Raw genomic sequence first — 13,047 nt, 5'->3', positions numbered from 1 at the left:
AATAAAAAGGTATAACAGTCTTTTAAATAAAATTTTAATTTTTTACTTATTGATTGAAAAACATGTGACACATTATGGAGGAGTTTGATTGGTGCTTTGATGAGTTTTTCTTTTAAATATATTTTGAAATTTAAAATTAATATTTAGTAGAACTCACGTAATATTTTTATTAAAATAATATATTCAATAAATTTTTACATGATTAAAATATTATATTTTTTTATCACAGTCATTATTTATTTAATATTTTTTCAAAATATTAATGAAAAAAATCATGTATACAAAAATAGAATTTCAGCTAAAAGTATATTTATTTATTTTTTTATAGTATCAATTTATTTATTTACAATTATTTAGATATTGTATGCCTTAATATAATATATATATAAAATACTTTCTCGTTGAAATATATAATCTATTTAATATATCTAATATAATAAATATCGGTACACATAAAATTTTTAATCAAATTATTTTATATTTCTAAAATATAATATACAAATATATCTAATTAAAATTAAAAATAAAATGTGTGTTTTTTTGTAATAAAGGACAAATTAGTCATTTTACTTAAATGTCACCGAAAATTGACCAGAATCCGGTGAACATGTACCTACTAAACTATTAACAAAAGTTCGTGTACTAATTTGACATTTAACTAATAATTCATGTACCAAATTAATTTTCACTCTAAATTTTAATCAATCAAAATACTTGAAATATAATAAGATTATACTCTAAACGCCCACCCTCTAGACATAGTAAGAAGTTATCGGAAGCAAAATTTATTAGTTGTAATGGCAATAAATCCATACAGCATCACCATAATAAATGTATTTACTATATCTAAGTCAAAGTTGCAGTTAATTGAGTAGATAATAAACAATAAATATACCTACATATACTTCTTTAGAAAATGTATGTTTTAATCTCGATTTTTTTTGGACCACTCGATATTGGAAGCAAATGAAAAAAATAAACTTATATATATAGATAGCAAAATAAATAAATAGGAGGTGTGTGTGTGTGTGTGTGTTTTAAGTGGTTAAGAAAAAAAAGGCAACATTCCCACATTAGGTGTTGGGAATAGTGGACCATCTCATAATGCAGGGTGTTGTATTAAAGTTGTGATTGCATGTCCAAATATCATTCCTAGTTATGGTAATGGCCAACACGCATGTGTCGAAAGTTTCCGGATTCATTTGCTACTCATTGATCCACCTATGTTTCATAGGTATATATGTATGTTACGTTGGAAATCATCTTTACTTTTCTTTTTATCATTAATTTTGGTGGATTTCACATGTTTTTTTCAATATATACAATCGAATTTTTAAGATATATATATATATATATATATATATATATATATATTGATGGTGAAAGTATGATTATTGGATAACAAGATTGGTTTGGCACAAGAAAGTAATGAGAGTGCGTAAAGCTTTAGCTAACTCATCCTTTTTTTCCGTGCTTTTCAAGTGGTGGGGGTATACTTTCGTTTTTAGGATTCTTTCATGTTTATATCGATCTAATTTGTATATTGATCAATAAAAATAATATTTAACATAAGTCAGAACGAACCTCGAATTTATCGTCATAGATAAATTAATTTATGATATATACAAAATTGTTTGCAGAAAGGAAAAAAAATAAATAAGAGACAAGAAAGTATCATAGTAAATAGAATCTTTTTAGTACAATGTAGGACATCCCCACCTAGGTGGTCTTTTTTGTATGTTTTATTTTATGAAATTTTCAGTTTACTTTTAAAATAATTAATCTTAAAGGGACTGAAACATGCAAGAATCGCTGATTGATATATGGATTTTAATCGATATATGGAATTGATTATACAAGCACAGACGTGCTTAGCATGCCTCACCTAACCAATATGTGCCTGTGGTCGAAGAAATGACAACTATCTATGTTTATATAATTGTATATTTTTTTTTCTGGTACATATTGTCAGTGAATCAATACATTGAATCGAATCATTTTTAAAAATTCTATGTAGAATAATGGTTAATTATATGTACGCATAACATTGATATATGAACACAATTTATCTGAGTACTTGAGATTTTTAGAGAAATGTGTGCACCGACCAAGTACGTTCCTGTTAAATATTTAACCCATGCATGGCTAATTTAAATCAAAGAATTTTTTTTAATGTTTTGAGATTAACAATGTCCAAAATGTTTCCTTGTACTACAGTATTGTTTAATTTTTTTAAAAAAATAAAAATTAATAATGACTGCTCTTAAAAGAAAGTGTTTTCCAATTCCCCAAGCAATTGTGTTTGGTGGATAGTCCACAAAGCCAATTTCATATACTATTTGAAATTACTTCACAAATCATGTTTCGTTCCTAGTAAAAATTTGGTTGTTTCCTACAAATTATTGCTCAATTTTTGAAAAATCAAACACAAGGAATGAACTAATTAAGCAAACACAAAAACAAGATATAAAAAAATGTACAAGAAAATTTTGGTATACTTGATGAAAAATGAGCTCTCCAAAGATTGTATTTATTGAATTGAATGTAAAGAAATGAAAGTCTTTTCGATTTTCATGATGCGCACCAATACATTAGCTAATGAAATTGATGGATGACAAAGATTGTTGGTGTCTTTATGAACATTTCAAACAACTTTGTCCAATATCCACTTTCTGATTATATTGTGGACGAAATTCCAAGCCAAGAGGAGGAGCAGTACAATACACAATGGTGTTAAACCATGAGTTATGTGCAATAATTGTATAAATACTACTTCGAATACATACGCATTCTTTGGGTTCTCTTTAGTATTTTAAAAGTTTACAAACTATATAAAGAAAGTGGTGCCACTTTTAGCCAACTGCACTTTTAAAAAAATATATGGGTTATCTTAAAAGGAAAAGAAATTTAAAAATAAAAGGAAAGAGAGAGAGAGATATATATGCCATTCTATGGAGGGTGGTGGTATATATTTGCCCACATCTCTTTCTGTAAAGTGATGAAATTTTCAGAAAGTGTCTTTAGATGGATCCTTTGCTTGCAAGTTGAGATGTGGGGCTTTGAATTTTGATTTATTGGTGACCCGATGCTCTTGTTATTTTTCCATCGAACCACTACGAGTCATAATAGAACGAAAAAAAAACTATTTATTTTTTCACCAAACTTTTGAGCAATTAATTTTCATCAAAACTTTTTCTGTCCCTAAATATAAAATGGAAGAGATGTTTATGGTTTTAAATAATCAGAATCTTAGGTTGTGTTAGACTTTAGAGGATGGATTTGTGGTTGATTTCGAGACGTGGGATATTTGAAATATATTCGTTGAATTTTTCCTTAATTAAATCAAATTCTTTTATTCAAATCAACTAGGGGGAAAGCTTGAAGAGTTAAACGTACGAGGGGTAGCAGACACATTGTATTATTATTAGAAAATCAAACCAAACCTTAACATTATAATCTAGCCTCGTACTATGTACGCAGTAAACTTCCAAGGGCAATACAATTCTTGCATAAGAGGATGGAGTCGTGGAGGAGAGTCGATAAACTAATAAATACATTAAATCTCTTAAAATAACAATTCCACATGAATAATACAAACCATTCACTTGTCATTCAAAGAGGGTAATAATTAAATTATAAGTTCTATTCTACATTTATCCATTACAAGAACTTAAAGGGACACACACATTTTTTCTACATAGCTGCGGTTTAATCCTTCACAGCAAACAGATACTAACCCATGGCATACTTCTGGGTCCAGCTCCTAGCAGTTTGCTCGTACTTGGTTCTGTCCGTTTTGTAAATATGTGCGATTTCTGGCACCAATGGATCATCAGGGTTTGGGTCCGTTAAAAGTGAACAGATTGAGAGGAGCACCTGAATGTAGAGGGGGAGGGAAGGTGTAAAATTCAATTCTCAAGAAATAGGTGGGGAAGATTTGCAAAAGGAACCAGCTATCAGATGGTAAATCGAAATTTATATACAGACTTGCATAAGATAGAAACACCTTCTCAACCGTGTAAAGTTATTTTCAACATCTTACGAGATCATTTTTTATCTTATGAACAGTAAGTGCCTATATTAAAATTAAAATATCATTAAAATTTGCCAAATTTTTAACGAATTATAAGATCTTGAACATCATATAAGAGGAAGCTAAACACCCATGTACAGTAACACGATGACTGCATTCATCAACAATGGAACGGCATCCATACTTTAAAAGAATAAACACATGCAATTGGCAAAGACAGTTTACAACTGTATCCTGCAGATAGTAGATGCACAAATCCATGCTATTGCTAGCATATTTCAATAAATATAGACTACATTATATCATAGGAATAAAGCAGATTCCACAAGATATCTTCCCATCTCACCAGTGCATTAAAGCAATAATTAAACATCATCTTTCCACAATTCCACTTAAGGATCAGTGATACAAGTTTGTTAGGCTACTTGCAAACTAACACAGACTGCGCATACAAGAACACTTGAGCTGCATCTAGATGCAAAGGATCATTTAAAGAATGTAGTACAACAAAACGTAATTTACAACTAACCAAAATGTTTCATTTTTAAACAGATTGTTAAAAAATAAGAGGGTGGCTATTTAAATTAAGCAAAAGTGACCTTTGAAATAGTTAACGCAGGGCTCCACTGCTCCTTCAAGATATCAAGGCATATACTACCGTTGCTATTTATATTCGGGTGAAAAACTTTTGTCCTGAAAGCTACCTGCATCATCAATCATCATAAAACAAAATGTTATGCTTGCAAGTTGCGAAATTAAGAAGAGAGTCAACAACGAAAAAGTAGCTATATGGATTGGCAATTTGGATATCATGATACACCCATGCTCATAAACTACACTGGAATTCAAGATGTTGGTTGACCTAGCAGCTAGCACCAACTAAAAGTTAAGCAATTTACTAGAGATAATAATTCATGACAAATGTATAAAGTTAGAGACAAACTTCAGGAGATTATTCTATTACTTGGGACTTGGAAGTTCGAAAGCAGATGAAAGAAATTTAAAATAATGTTTAGCTATCAAAGCAAGTAACTTCTTTCAAAGGAATACTCCAGAAGCAAACATCGTGTGGCTGATTGAATCAGATCAATCTCCAGTCATAGCAACCAAATACTCAGTATAAACCTAATAATCGTCGCTCAGTTCTCAAGATTAGGGTCTTACATTGCAAGAAAACTCAATTTCATCTTTTTCAGTAGCGTTAGTTCAACAAGGACTAACACGGTCCATGAAACTAATCATAGCAACACTGTAGCAGAGTAAAAGATCTGTGTCTCTGTCACGCTTTGAAAAAAACACTCCATTATTATGTCAGACTCACAATTAATTTTGAGAAAACTCTATACAGCAATATTATACATCCCTAGTTCGGCATCAGTAATTCAACATATCTTACTTGATACATCTACATTAGAAACGTGTCTCCTCCGCAAAATAAAAGCAAAGACACGTCATAAACTCCAATGCATATTCACAGAGAATACCTTCCAGAATACCAAAAAAAAGCATGGGATGTAACCCGAAAATTCAAACTGTAATTTACAGGCCACATACCTTCGGAGGCTTGAATGGGTAATCAGGGGGGAAATGAATTGTAACTAAAAAGACTCCCCCTGCATAAGGACTATCCTGGGGACCCATTATCGTTGCTTGCCAGTGGAACATATCTTCACCAACAGGTCCTGCCAATGGCAACAGCATAGAGAATAACGTTACATTTCCATCCTGAAGCAATTCAAAAGACTAAACACATCCATGCCACTAGTGTCGTAGTAAACCAATAGGCATATATCAAACAAGTGGGGACGCCAATTCATAGTATGAACCGATCAAAGCAGCACGATGTGTCATCATGTGATCCTCCGTTTCAACTTTCAAATGCCCATTAACGCATCCTACATACAAGTGAGAAAGAAAAGAAACGGGTTCTACAAATCACCTGGTTTGGCTCCTTTCTCATGAAAACTTTGATATGATCAAGGCCTTCTCGTATGTGTCACTAACTATACAAGGAGAAAACCAGCTAATGGTTATGACTGCACTCAGCCACTCAGGTATTGATGCATCTAAATGATCATTTTCAAAGCAAGACCTCCTAGAAGGACCCTTTTCACTAACATTTCCTTCACGCAGAAAATATGCCACCTACTTAGAGTCAGTAATCTCAATAAATTTTAAAACCATTCTAATACCAACAAGGACGATCAATATCATGGACCCATGAATTTCACAACCCAGGATGATTTTTCTACGTGCAACAAATGGTCAAAGAAACAAAAACACGCATACCCACACATAACAACCATCAAATCCCACAGATCAAAATCCATAAGACTCTGAAAAGCCATCGAAGCAAAAATCAAACAAAGTACAGCAGGAAAACTAACTATACAAGGAAAAAACCAACAATAAACATAAAAATACCGGCGCTGCAAGAAGTAGGAGGATCTTTCTGGAGATCCTTGAGCTCCTTCAAGATCCGTTTCGATGCCATCGAGTAAATGAACGCACAGAAGTCTCCGATCTGCAAATTATTGAGATTTGAGAGAAGAAAAGATAGGAGACGACGAGAAATTTTATGTTAAAAAGGGAGGAAGTATAAAACGGACGAGCTAACTCGAGAAATGTTACTGGGAAATATATATATTATATCATATTATTATTTTTAAAAAAAATAAAAAATCAACCATTCCTTTATTATAATTATTAACTTATCATATGACATGTGATACGTATATTTTCTAAAATAATAAAAAAATGAAGTATTTTTAAAAATATTTTACAATAAACAATTATTTTTTTTTTTATTTGAAATAGTTTGAGAAAAAAGTAAAAGTAAAAAAAAAGTGCTATTATATATAGTAAAATTATGTAGCCAGTTTGATAAATTTGAGAGTGTTTTTTTAACAAATTCAAAATTACATGTGATTAATATAAGATATTTGTATATTATATATAGTAAAATATTAAATACAAGTTTTGATTATATATATATACACATACAAACACTCATTTAAGGAGCAATTTTTATTCACTACATGTAATTTGATTTGTTTAGAATGATTTATGAAAAGTTAACAACAGGGACAGGTATTTAGTTTTGACGTAGCATGTTGAGCCATCGAATTTGACCTCTCCTTTGATTTTCTCTCTTTCTTTTAGTTAAATTTTTTTTCTCTATTGTCTTTTTCATCTGTTCTTTTTAACAGTTTCGTATATATTTTTGCTTCTATAACACTTCTTTTTATATAAAAAAGAATGTCAATTTCAATCATAGCCATATAACTTTCGTTCAACCAAACATTCGAAAAATAAATTAATTACTTGCATTCCACATATCCCCTCCCGATTTTCCCCACCCACATAAGACCAACCAAACAATAAAGAGGATGCTTGCATGTATAATTCGACTTTCATGTTTTTTCAATGGAAGGGAAAATAGTTACTGATTCGACGACAATTGAAGGGCATGTGATTTTTGGATTACCAAAACAAAACTCAGCAACAATGTCTAGAATCAAAGATCAAGTGTAAATATGCCGTCAACTTAAGAAATGAAAATAACACAGCCAAGTCGTTAAAGAAAATGCTACATGGAGGAGATCACATGGAAAGACATAAATATACATAGTAAGCATAAACTTCAATAACATTTTGATACAAGAACTCCATTATTCCAAGTTTGAGCTGCATAGAAACGGTGGAAAGCTGAGCAAGATGATAATTCTGTCTTATTTGCCACCTAAGGTGGGGAACTGGCCTGGATCTTCTATTAAAAGTGCTTTCGAGTGGCTCGAGTCACTGGCTCCACCATAACCTCCTCCTCTAGGGCCACGACCACGTCCTCGTCCACGACCACCAGAACTGTAGTAACCTTGACCCTCGGGGGGCTTCAAGAACTCGTTGATGCTGACAGACTGAATCATTGACAAATAGTATCAGAATTTGGAGGATCTCGTAAATCAGTAATCCAACTATTATAATAACAAAAACACGGATTAACAAATGGGAGTTAGTGTTATAGATGCTTGTGCATGAACATGCATGCCAGTGTCAACACCGCCCTCATTCCCCGATCACTTTCATTCTCTTTTTTCATTCTTCCTTTTCGATTGTCTTCTCCGTTTTTATCTTTCACCCTCCTTTAACCTCTCATTATTTCCCACCTCACCTACATGATCTCATTTCTCTGATTGAATGCCAGTCAAAAGTTGGTAAATCGCACCAAACATGCTATAAACTTTATGAAACTAATGGTCATTTCTGTGATTCAATGCTAACACTAATCTTGACAAAGATCATTGAACTATTCGAGTATGATATAGAATGCTTGAATCTTACATGTATACAACCTGTCACAGTTGATTAATATTTTCTAAAATATTTAAGAACATCAAAACAAGGACTATTTCGTTGGACATACAATATCTTTAGCCTCTACCAAACAATGTATCTATTGCCTACTCAATATTTTATACATACTTGATAAAGTAACAGACTTTGACAACATATATTTAAATATATATATATATTATCAATTTCCTTATTTCAATTCAATGGATGATAAGGCCCAAGGCACATACAAGCATTACAAATTTACCATGTTTGGCTTTAAATACAGAATGACGTCACGAGAACTACACAGTATACGGACCCCGGTTTTACATAGAGAACATAATAGAACAGGTAAGATACCTTCTTGGTTTTTTCTTCTTTCTCAGCTGACTCTTTTTTCTTATCTTTTTCAGAGCCCTGCAAACACGAATCATCAAATTTAAAACAAAGCCCCAATAGTGGTTTGCCATATCAACTGTGACATTTCAAGCAACAGCAAAAAAATATATTAGAAACTGGCAAAAATGAACTCAGAAGAGTAGGCCAATTCACCAATTTGACAAAAATATCATCAGAAGTTTTCTTATTCGCAAGCTGCTTCATAGCTTTAAACTCTTTTGCATCAACCTTCCTTTCCTCGGGTTTAAGAGCTTGAAGACCCTTCCTTTTCTCCTCCCGAACTTTCTCATACTCTTCAAGTGTCATTTCCTGCAGTTTGAAGGATAGATTATTTCAAAATCAAGGTAGCAAATCTATGGCCCCACCCACCACGGAATTAACTAAAAAATTGGACAAAAAGTCGAAACTACATGATTGCCGAACTATTTTCGCTATTTCTCTTTGACTACTGTTACAAAATAACTTAACAATGGTATTTGACAATTCCAAAATTAATTAACCACCTGGTGCAGAGGAAATCGCTGTCGTGGGAGATTTTGACATCTCTAATTAAATAATCATGATACACAACATCACAAAAATATAAAAGAAATAAGTCAATTATTTTCTAGACTTTGGGACTAAAATTTTTAAGTAAATAGTAGGTGAGAAAAGTAAGGTGCAAAAGAAATCATGACCAAGTTCTTATGTGTAGTCTCAATACAAAAAAATGATAGTTTCTTGATCCAGCAAATGTCGGCTGTCAACCACTTAATCGTGAACTAAGCAGAGCTTATTTTAGTTTTTAAACCAGTTGTACCCCAAAGTACAACCCCACATTTGATGTTCTCGTAATACCGTGTGTGAATTAGATGAGAGAATCAATCTAATAGTGGAAGTAGATTTACACAGACTAGGACAGCCATTTCATTGCCTCAGAAGAACAAACAACTGGAATCTGAATATCTGAAATCAAAATGTTATTCACAGACTCTTGACCTTTTCCTCAGGTTCCTTCTCCTCAACTTCATTTGCAGCAACTTCCTTGTTTCCATCAGCTGCAGCATCCTCCTCTCCTGAGGGCTTTTCATTATCCAGACTTTTCTCTCCTTCATTAGGAGCCTCCTCGACCACTCTAAAATAACAGGAAATAAAACAGCAAAGTTGTACAAAGGTGGATAAGAAAATAAGAAAGCTATGCAAAGTCATCTCTTCAGTGGAGACAAAATACTCACGGAACTGGTTCGTCAATCTGAGTACCCCAGTTCCCTCGGCCAGATCCTTCCCGTTTCATATCACCTCTGGAAAAAAAGTAAATTGATAATGGAAATTGAAGTAAAAGGTCCACAAAGGAACATGATGGAAAAAATAAATCAGGAGACAATAAAAATATGCATACCCACGCCCAGTTCCACTGTGGCGATCAAATGTTCGACGAGGCCGCTCTCGTTCACCTTCATCTTCCCCTCCATTGCTGAAGCCACCTCGGCGACCACCCCGAAAAGGGCTTCGAGGTCCACCAAAGCCTCCACGTCTTCCAGAAGGACCCCTGCTATCAGCCTCGTCATTTGTGCCCTGAGCACCAGATGTCACCTTGTTTCCAGCTGAGTTGCTGCTGTTGGTTGAGTCCCTATTGAACCCACTACCAGCACCACGACCACGCCCATATCCACGGCCACGGCTGCCTCCTCCTCGGCCAGATTCAGTTTTTGCCTCTCTGACTACTCAAGTAGACAGTAAATAATGGATCAAACAAAGATAAACTTAATAATGAATTGCAAACTACATCAAGAAGGGGATAAGCTTAAAAAATGAATTGCAAACTACATCAAGAAGGGTCGCCCATTGGAAGTTGAAAAAAACCTACAGGCACAAACAATCTTTACAAATTTTGAAATAATCATATAATCATAGGCACAAAATATTTCAAATTTGTATAGTTTCAAAATCTCTAAGACATCTAATTTAATCCATTCGGTTAGACTCTACAACCAATATCAATAAAAATACGCAGATTGACAACCCAATAACTTAATCGGGATGTTTAGGATGTAATATGAATTCTTTTCCAAATCAATTAAATGTTTGTGTGCGTGTGGGTGTGTGTGTATTAGTCGCTCAGGTTTCTACATCACAGTACTTAAATACGCAATGTGCCTGCGGCGCAAACACAAGGTAGGTGACATGTAAAAGAATGGAATGTTGACCCATAGCATTGTAGAACATATGACATATCTGTGATTCTGTGAAAGAAAATTCAGGCATACAGCATATGCTGTACAGTCACTGGTATCAAAACATTCATGGTTTACAAGAAAATTTGGATCTGCTTATTGAAATTCTTGCATTTCAGAGTTTCGAAAAGCTTTAAAAGTCCATGGTGAGAGGATACGCCTCAAATCTCAATAAATACAATAAACAGTAAAGTTTTTCAGAGTCACCGATAAGAAAATTACAGGTGCTTGAATGATAACAAGATCCCATATTAAACGTCCACATAACGACGCTAGGCTCCAATTAATGCATTTCTTTTTCTTCTTATATATTGTATACACACACCGAAAAAGAGAGACGGAGAGAGCTAACCAGCTTCGGAAGGGGGAAGAGGCTTCGAGGGTAGCTTAGCTGGCGGCGCCGGCTTTTCAGTCGGCACAGAAGGTTTCTTCGCCTCGATCTTCTTCTGCTGGGCAGCAATCAACAGAGATGGGTCCTCCGTGTCATCGTCTTCCAGTAAATCAAATGGGTTCAGAGTCGCCATTGCTCCCCCCCAACAGAAACAGAAGCAAAACTGGGATTTCGGATTTGTGGAGAAGATAAGCCGTTAATCCAACTCTTCATTCATTGTTAAGACTGATAAAGGTAATGGATCCATCCATAAACTTGAACCGAGAAAACGAAGGGGGGAGAGAGCGAGAAAAAGATTGATGATTCGATGAAACCCTAGCCGCAATCGACAGTATAGGAAGAGGAGTGAGACTGGGTAAGATTTATCTGTAGCACATCTTGATTCTTGTCCTGTATACAATTTGGGTTTTTTAAATAAAACAATATGAAAAAATATTAACAAATCATGGTTTTCTTTAATTTTTCCGAATATCTCAAATATATATATAATTTTATATTTAATAATATTTTTTTTGACCTAAAAGCAAATGGAGTAAAACATTGAATTTTCACTTTTTCAATAACTTCTCATTTCCTTCTGCGAATGATCAAGGATACAAGCAAATTAAGTTACTTATAAATGGCTCGATCAAAATTCGACGCAAGCTTAATTTGTTCGAGCTAAGTTCAAGTGGATGGCATCTTTATTCAAGTTGAGCTCAAGTGTTGATTGTGTCTACTTGAGTAGCTCATAAATATGAAATTGATTATTCGATCAAATTTGAGTTTGAACATGAGAATCTAAAATCAAATCTTATATTCTATGTCAACAGTTAATTTATACACATAACACAATGTATATCATCTAATTTTCTGTATCACCTAATTATATACCATAGATTTGGATTCGGCCCCTTTTTAAAAAACTTTTTTTAATTTAAATTTTACCGTTCGAGAGAAAAATATTTCGATCAAGTGTCTTCTCTGACTATAATATTAATCATTAAATGAGTAATTTTGTTTACAACGTAAAATATTCGCACTTCAAAGTCAAATATATAATTGTCAATCTATTTTCACATATTATATAAATGAAAGTAATAAGCTGATATTTTCATGATAAATTATTATTCGTCGTCGAATTTCAGTAAGTACAACATCACTGATTTGTGAATCTGAATGAGTAAGAATTTGTTTCTTTTTCTTTTTTCTTTTTAATACAAGAGAGAGAATTCAGCGTAAAATCTTCGGCACAAGAATGTGTAATTGGACAGAGGACCTATATATTGGTTGGGCATTTGTTAGCAGATGATTTAATAAGTTTGGGCCATGTTAATAGGCCCAATTCAACAATTGAATAAACTACCTGATGTTTTTCCTATAGTCCGCAAAAATTACAAATATATATATATATATAGTTTTGATTCTCGCAAAAAATTTGACCTAAAACACAGTATCGGGTTTCTATAGTCGCCTTTGCACAATAGGCTGAGGAGATGAAGACTATGTGTACATATGATATATCCTTGAGTTTTGTGAAAAGTAGCGAGGAAATCCAACTTTTTAAATTAAAAACATCCGACTGTGTTTGTATTAACATTACATTTTACACCTTTTAGTTTGTATTTATTTACAATTTCATTAGTTCAATGTAAGATAAATACACATGTGAGTGAGGTGAATGTAATGTTATAAAA

General features: G+C 33.1%; 2 protein-coding genes across 2 annotated transcripts; both read right to left on the bottom strand.

Moving 5' to 3' along the window:
• Nucleotides 1–3,532: 3,532 nt before the first annotated feature.
• On the bottom strand, nt 3,533–6,639 carry LOC140886686 (ubiquitin-conjugating enzyme E2 28-like). The gene is made up of 4 exons (XM_073293403.1): nt 6,458–6,639; nt 5,588–5,715; nt 4,633–4,737; nt 3,533–3,876 (listed from the first exon to the last, which is right to left on the bottom strand). Exons 1-4 carry the CDS (start codon nt 6,525–6,527, stop codon nt 3,733–3,735), a joined length of 447 nt encoding a protein of 148 aa, XP_073149504.1. The 5' UTR covers nt 6,528–6,639; the 3' UTR covers nt 3,533–3,732.
• Nucleotides 6,640–7,557: 918 nt separating this feature from the next.
• Nucleotides 7,558–11,752, bottom strand: LOC140886979 (RGG repeats nuclear RNA binding protein A-like). Its single transcript, XM_073293950.1, has 7 exons — nt 11,333–11,752; nt 10,146–10,467; nt 9,982–10,047; nt 9,746–9,881; nt 8,921–9,076; nt 8,729–8,785; nt 7,558–7,950 (listed from the first exon to the last, which is right to left on the bottom strand). Exons 1-7 carry the CDS (start codon nt 11,502–11,504, stop codon nt 7,765–7,767), a joined length of 1,095 nt encoding a protein of 364 aa, XP_073150051.1. The 5' UTR covers nt 11,505–11,752; the 3' UTR covers nt 7,558–7,764.
• Between the last annotated feature and the right edge of the window lie 1,295 nt (nt 11,753–13,047).

This window comes from Henckelia pumila, chromosome 3 (assembly GCF_033568475.1).
Source record: "Henckelia pumila isolate YLH828 chromosome 3, ASM3356847v2, whole genome shotgun sequence".
Classification (NCBI taxonomy): Eukaryota; Viridiplantae; Streptophyta; class Magnoliopsida; order Lamiales; family Gesneriaceae; genus Henckelia; species Henckelia pumila.
This window is presented reverse-complemented; position numbering and strand designations above follow the sequence as displayed.

What these genes read in the sequence shown, in the direction of transcription:
- LOC140886979 (XM_073293950.1), bottom strand. Translation starts at nt 11,504, where the DNA reads ATGGCGACTCTGAACCCATTTGATTTACTGGAAGACGATGACACGGAG. An exon ending in TCTTCCCCCTTCCGAAGCTG is followed by an intron (nt 10,468 to 11,332) that starts GTTAGCTCTCTC and finishes CTACTTGAGTAG; the next exon opens with TCAGAGAGGCAAAAACTGAA. An exon ending in CAGATTGACGAACCAGTTCC is followed by an intron (nt 9,882 to 9,981) that starts GTGAGTATTTTG and finishes CTGTTATTTTAG; the next exon opens with AGTGGTCGAGGAGGCTCCTA.
- LOC140886686 (XM_073293403.1), bottom strand. Translation starts at nt 6,527, where the DNA reads ATGGCATCGAAACGGATCTTGAAGGAGCTCAAGGATCTCCAGAAAGAT. An exon ending in TCCTACTTCTTGCAGCGCCG is followed by an intron (nt 5,716 to 6,457) that starts GTATTTTTATGT and finishes TGCCATTGGCAG; the next exon opens with GACCTGTTGGTGAAGATATG. An exon ending in ACCCATTCAAGCCTCCGAAG is followed by an intron (nt 4,738 to 5,587) that starts GTATGTGGCCTG and finishes TTGATGATGCAG; the next exon opens with GTAGCTTTCAGGACAAAAGT.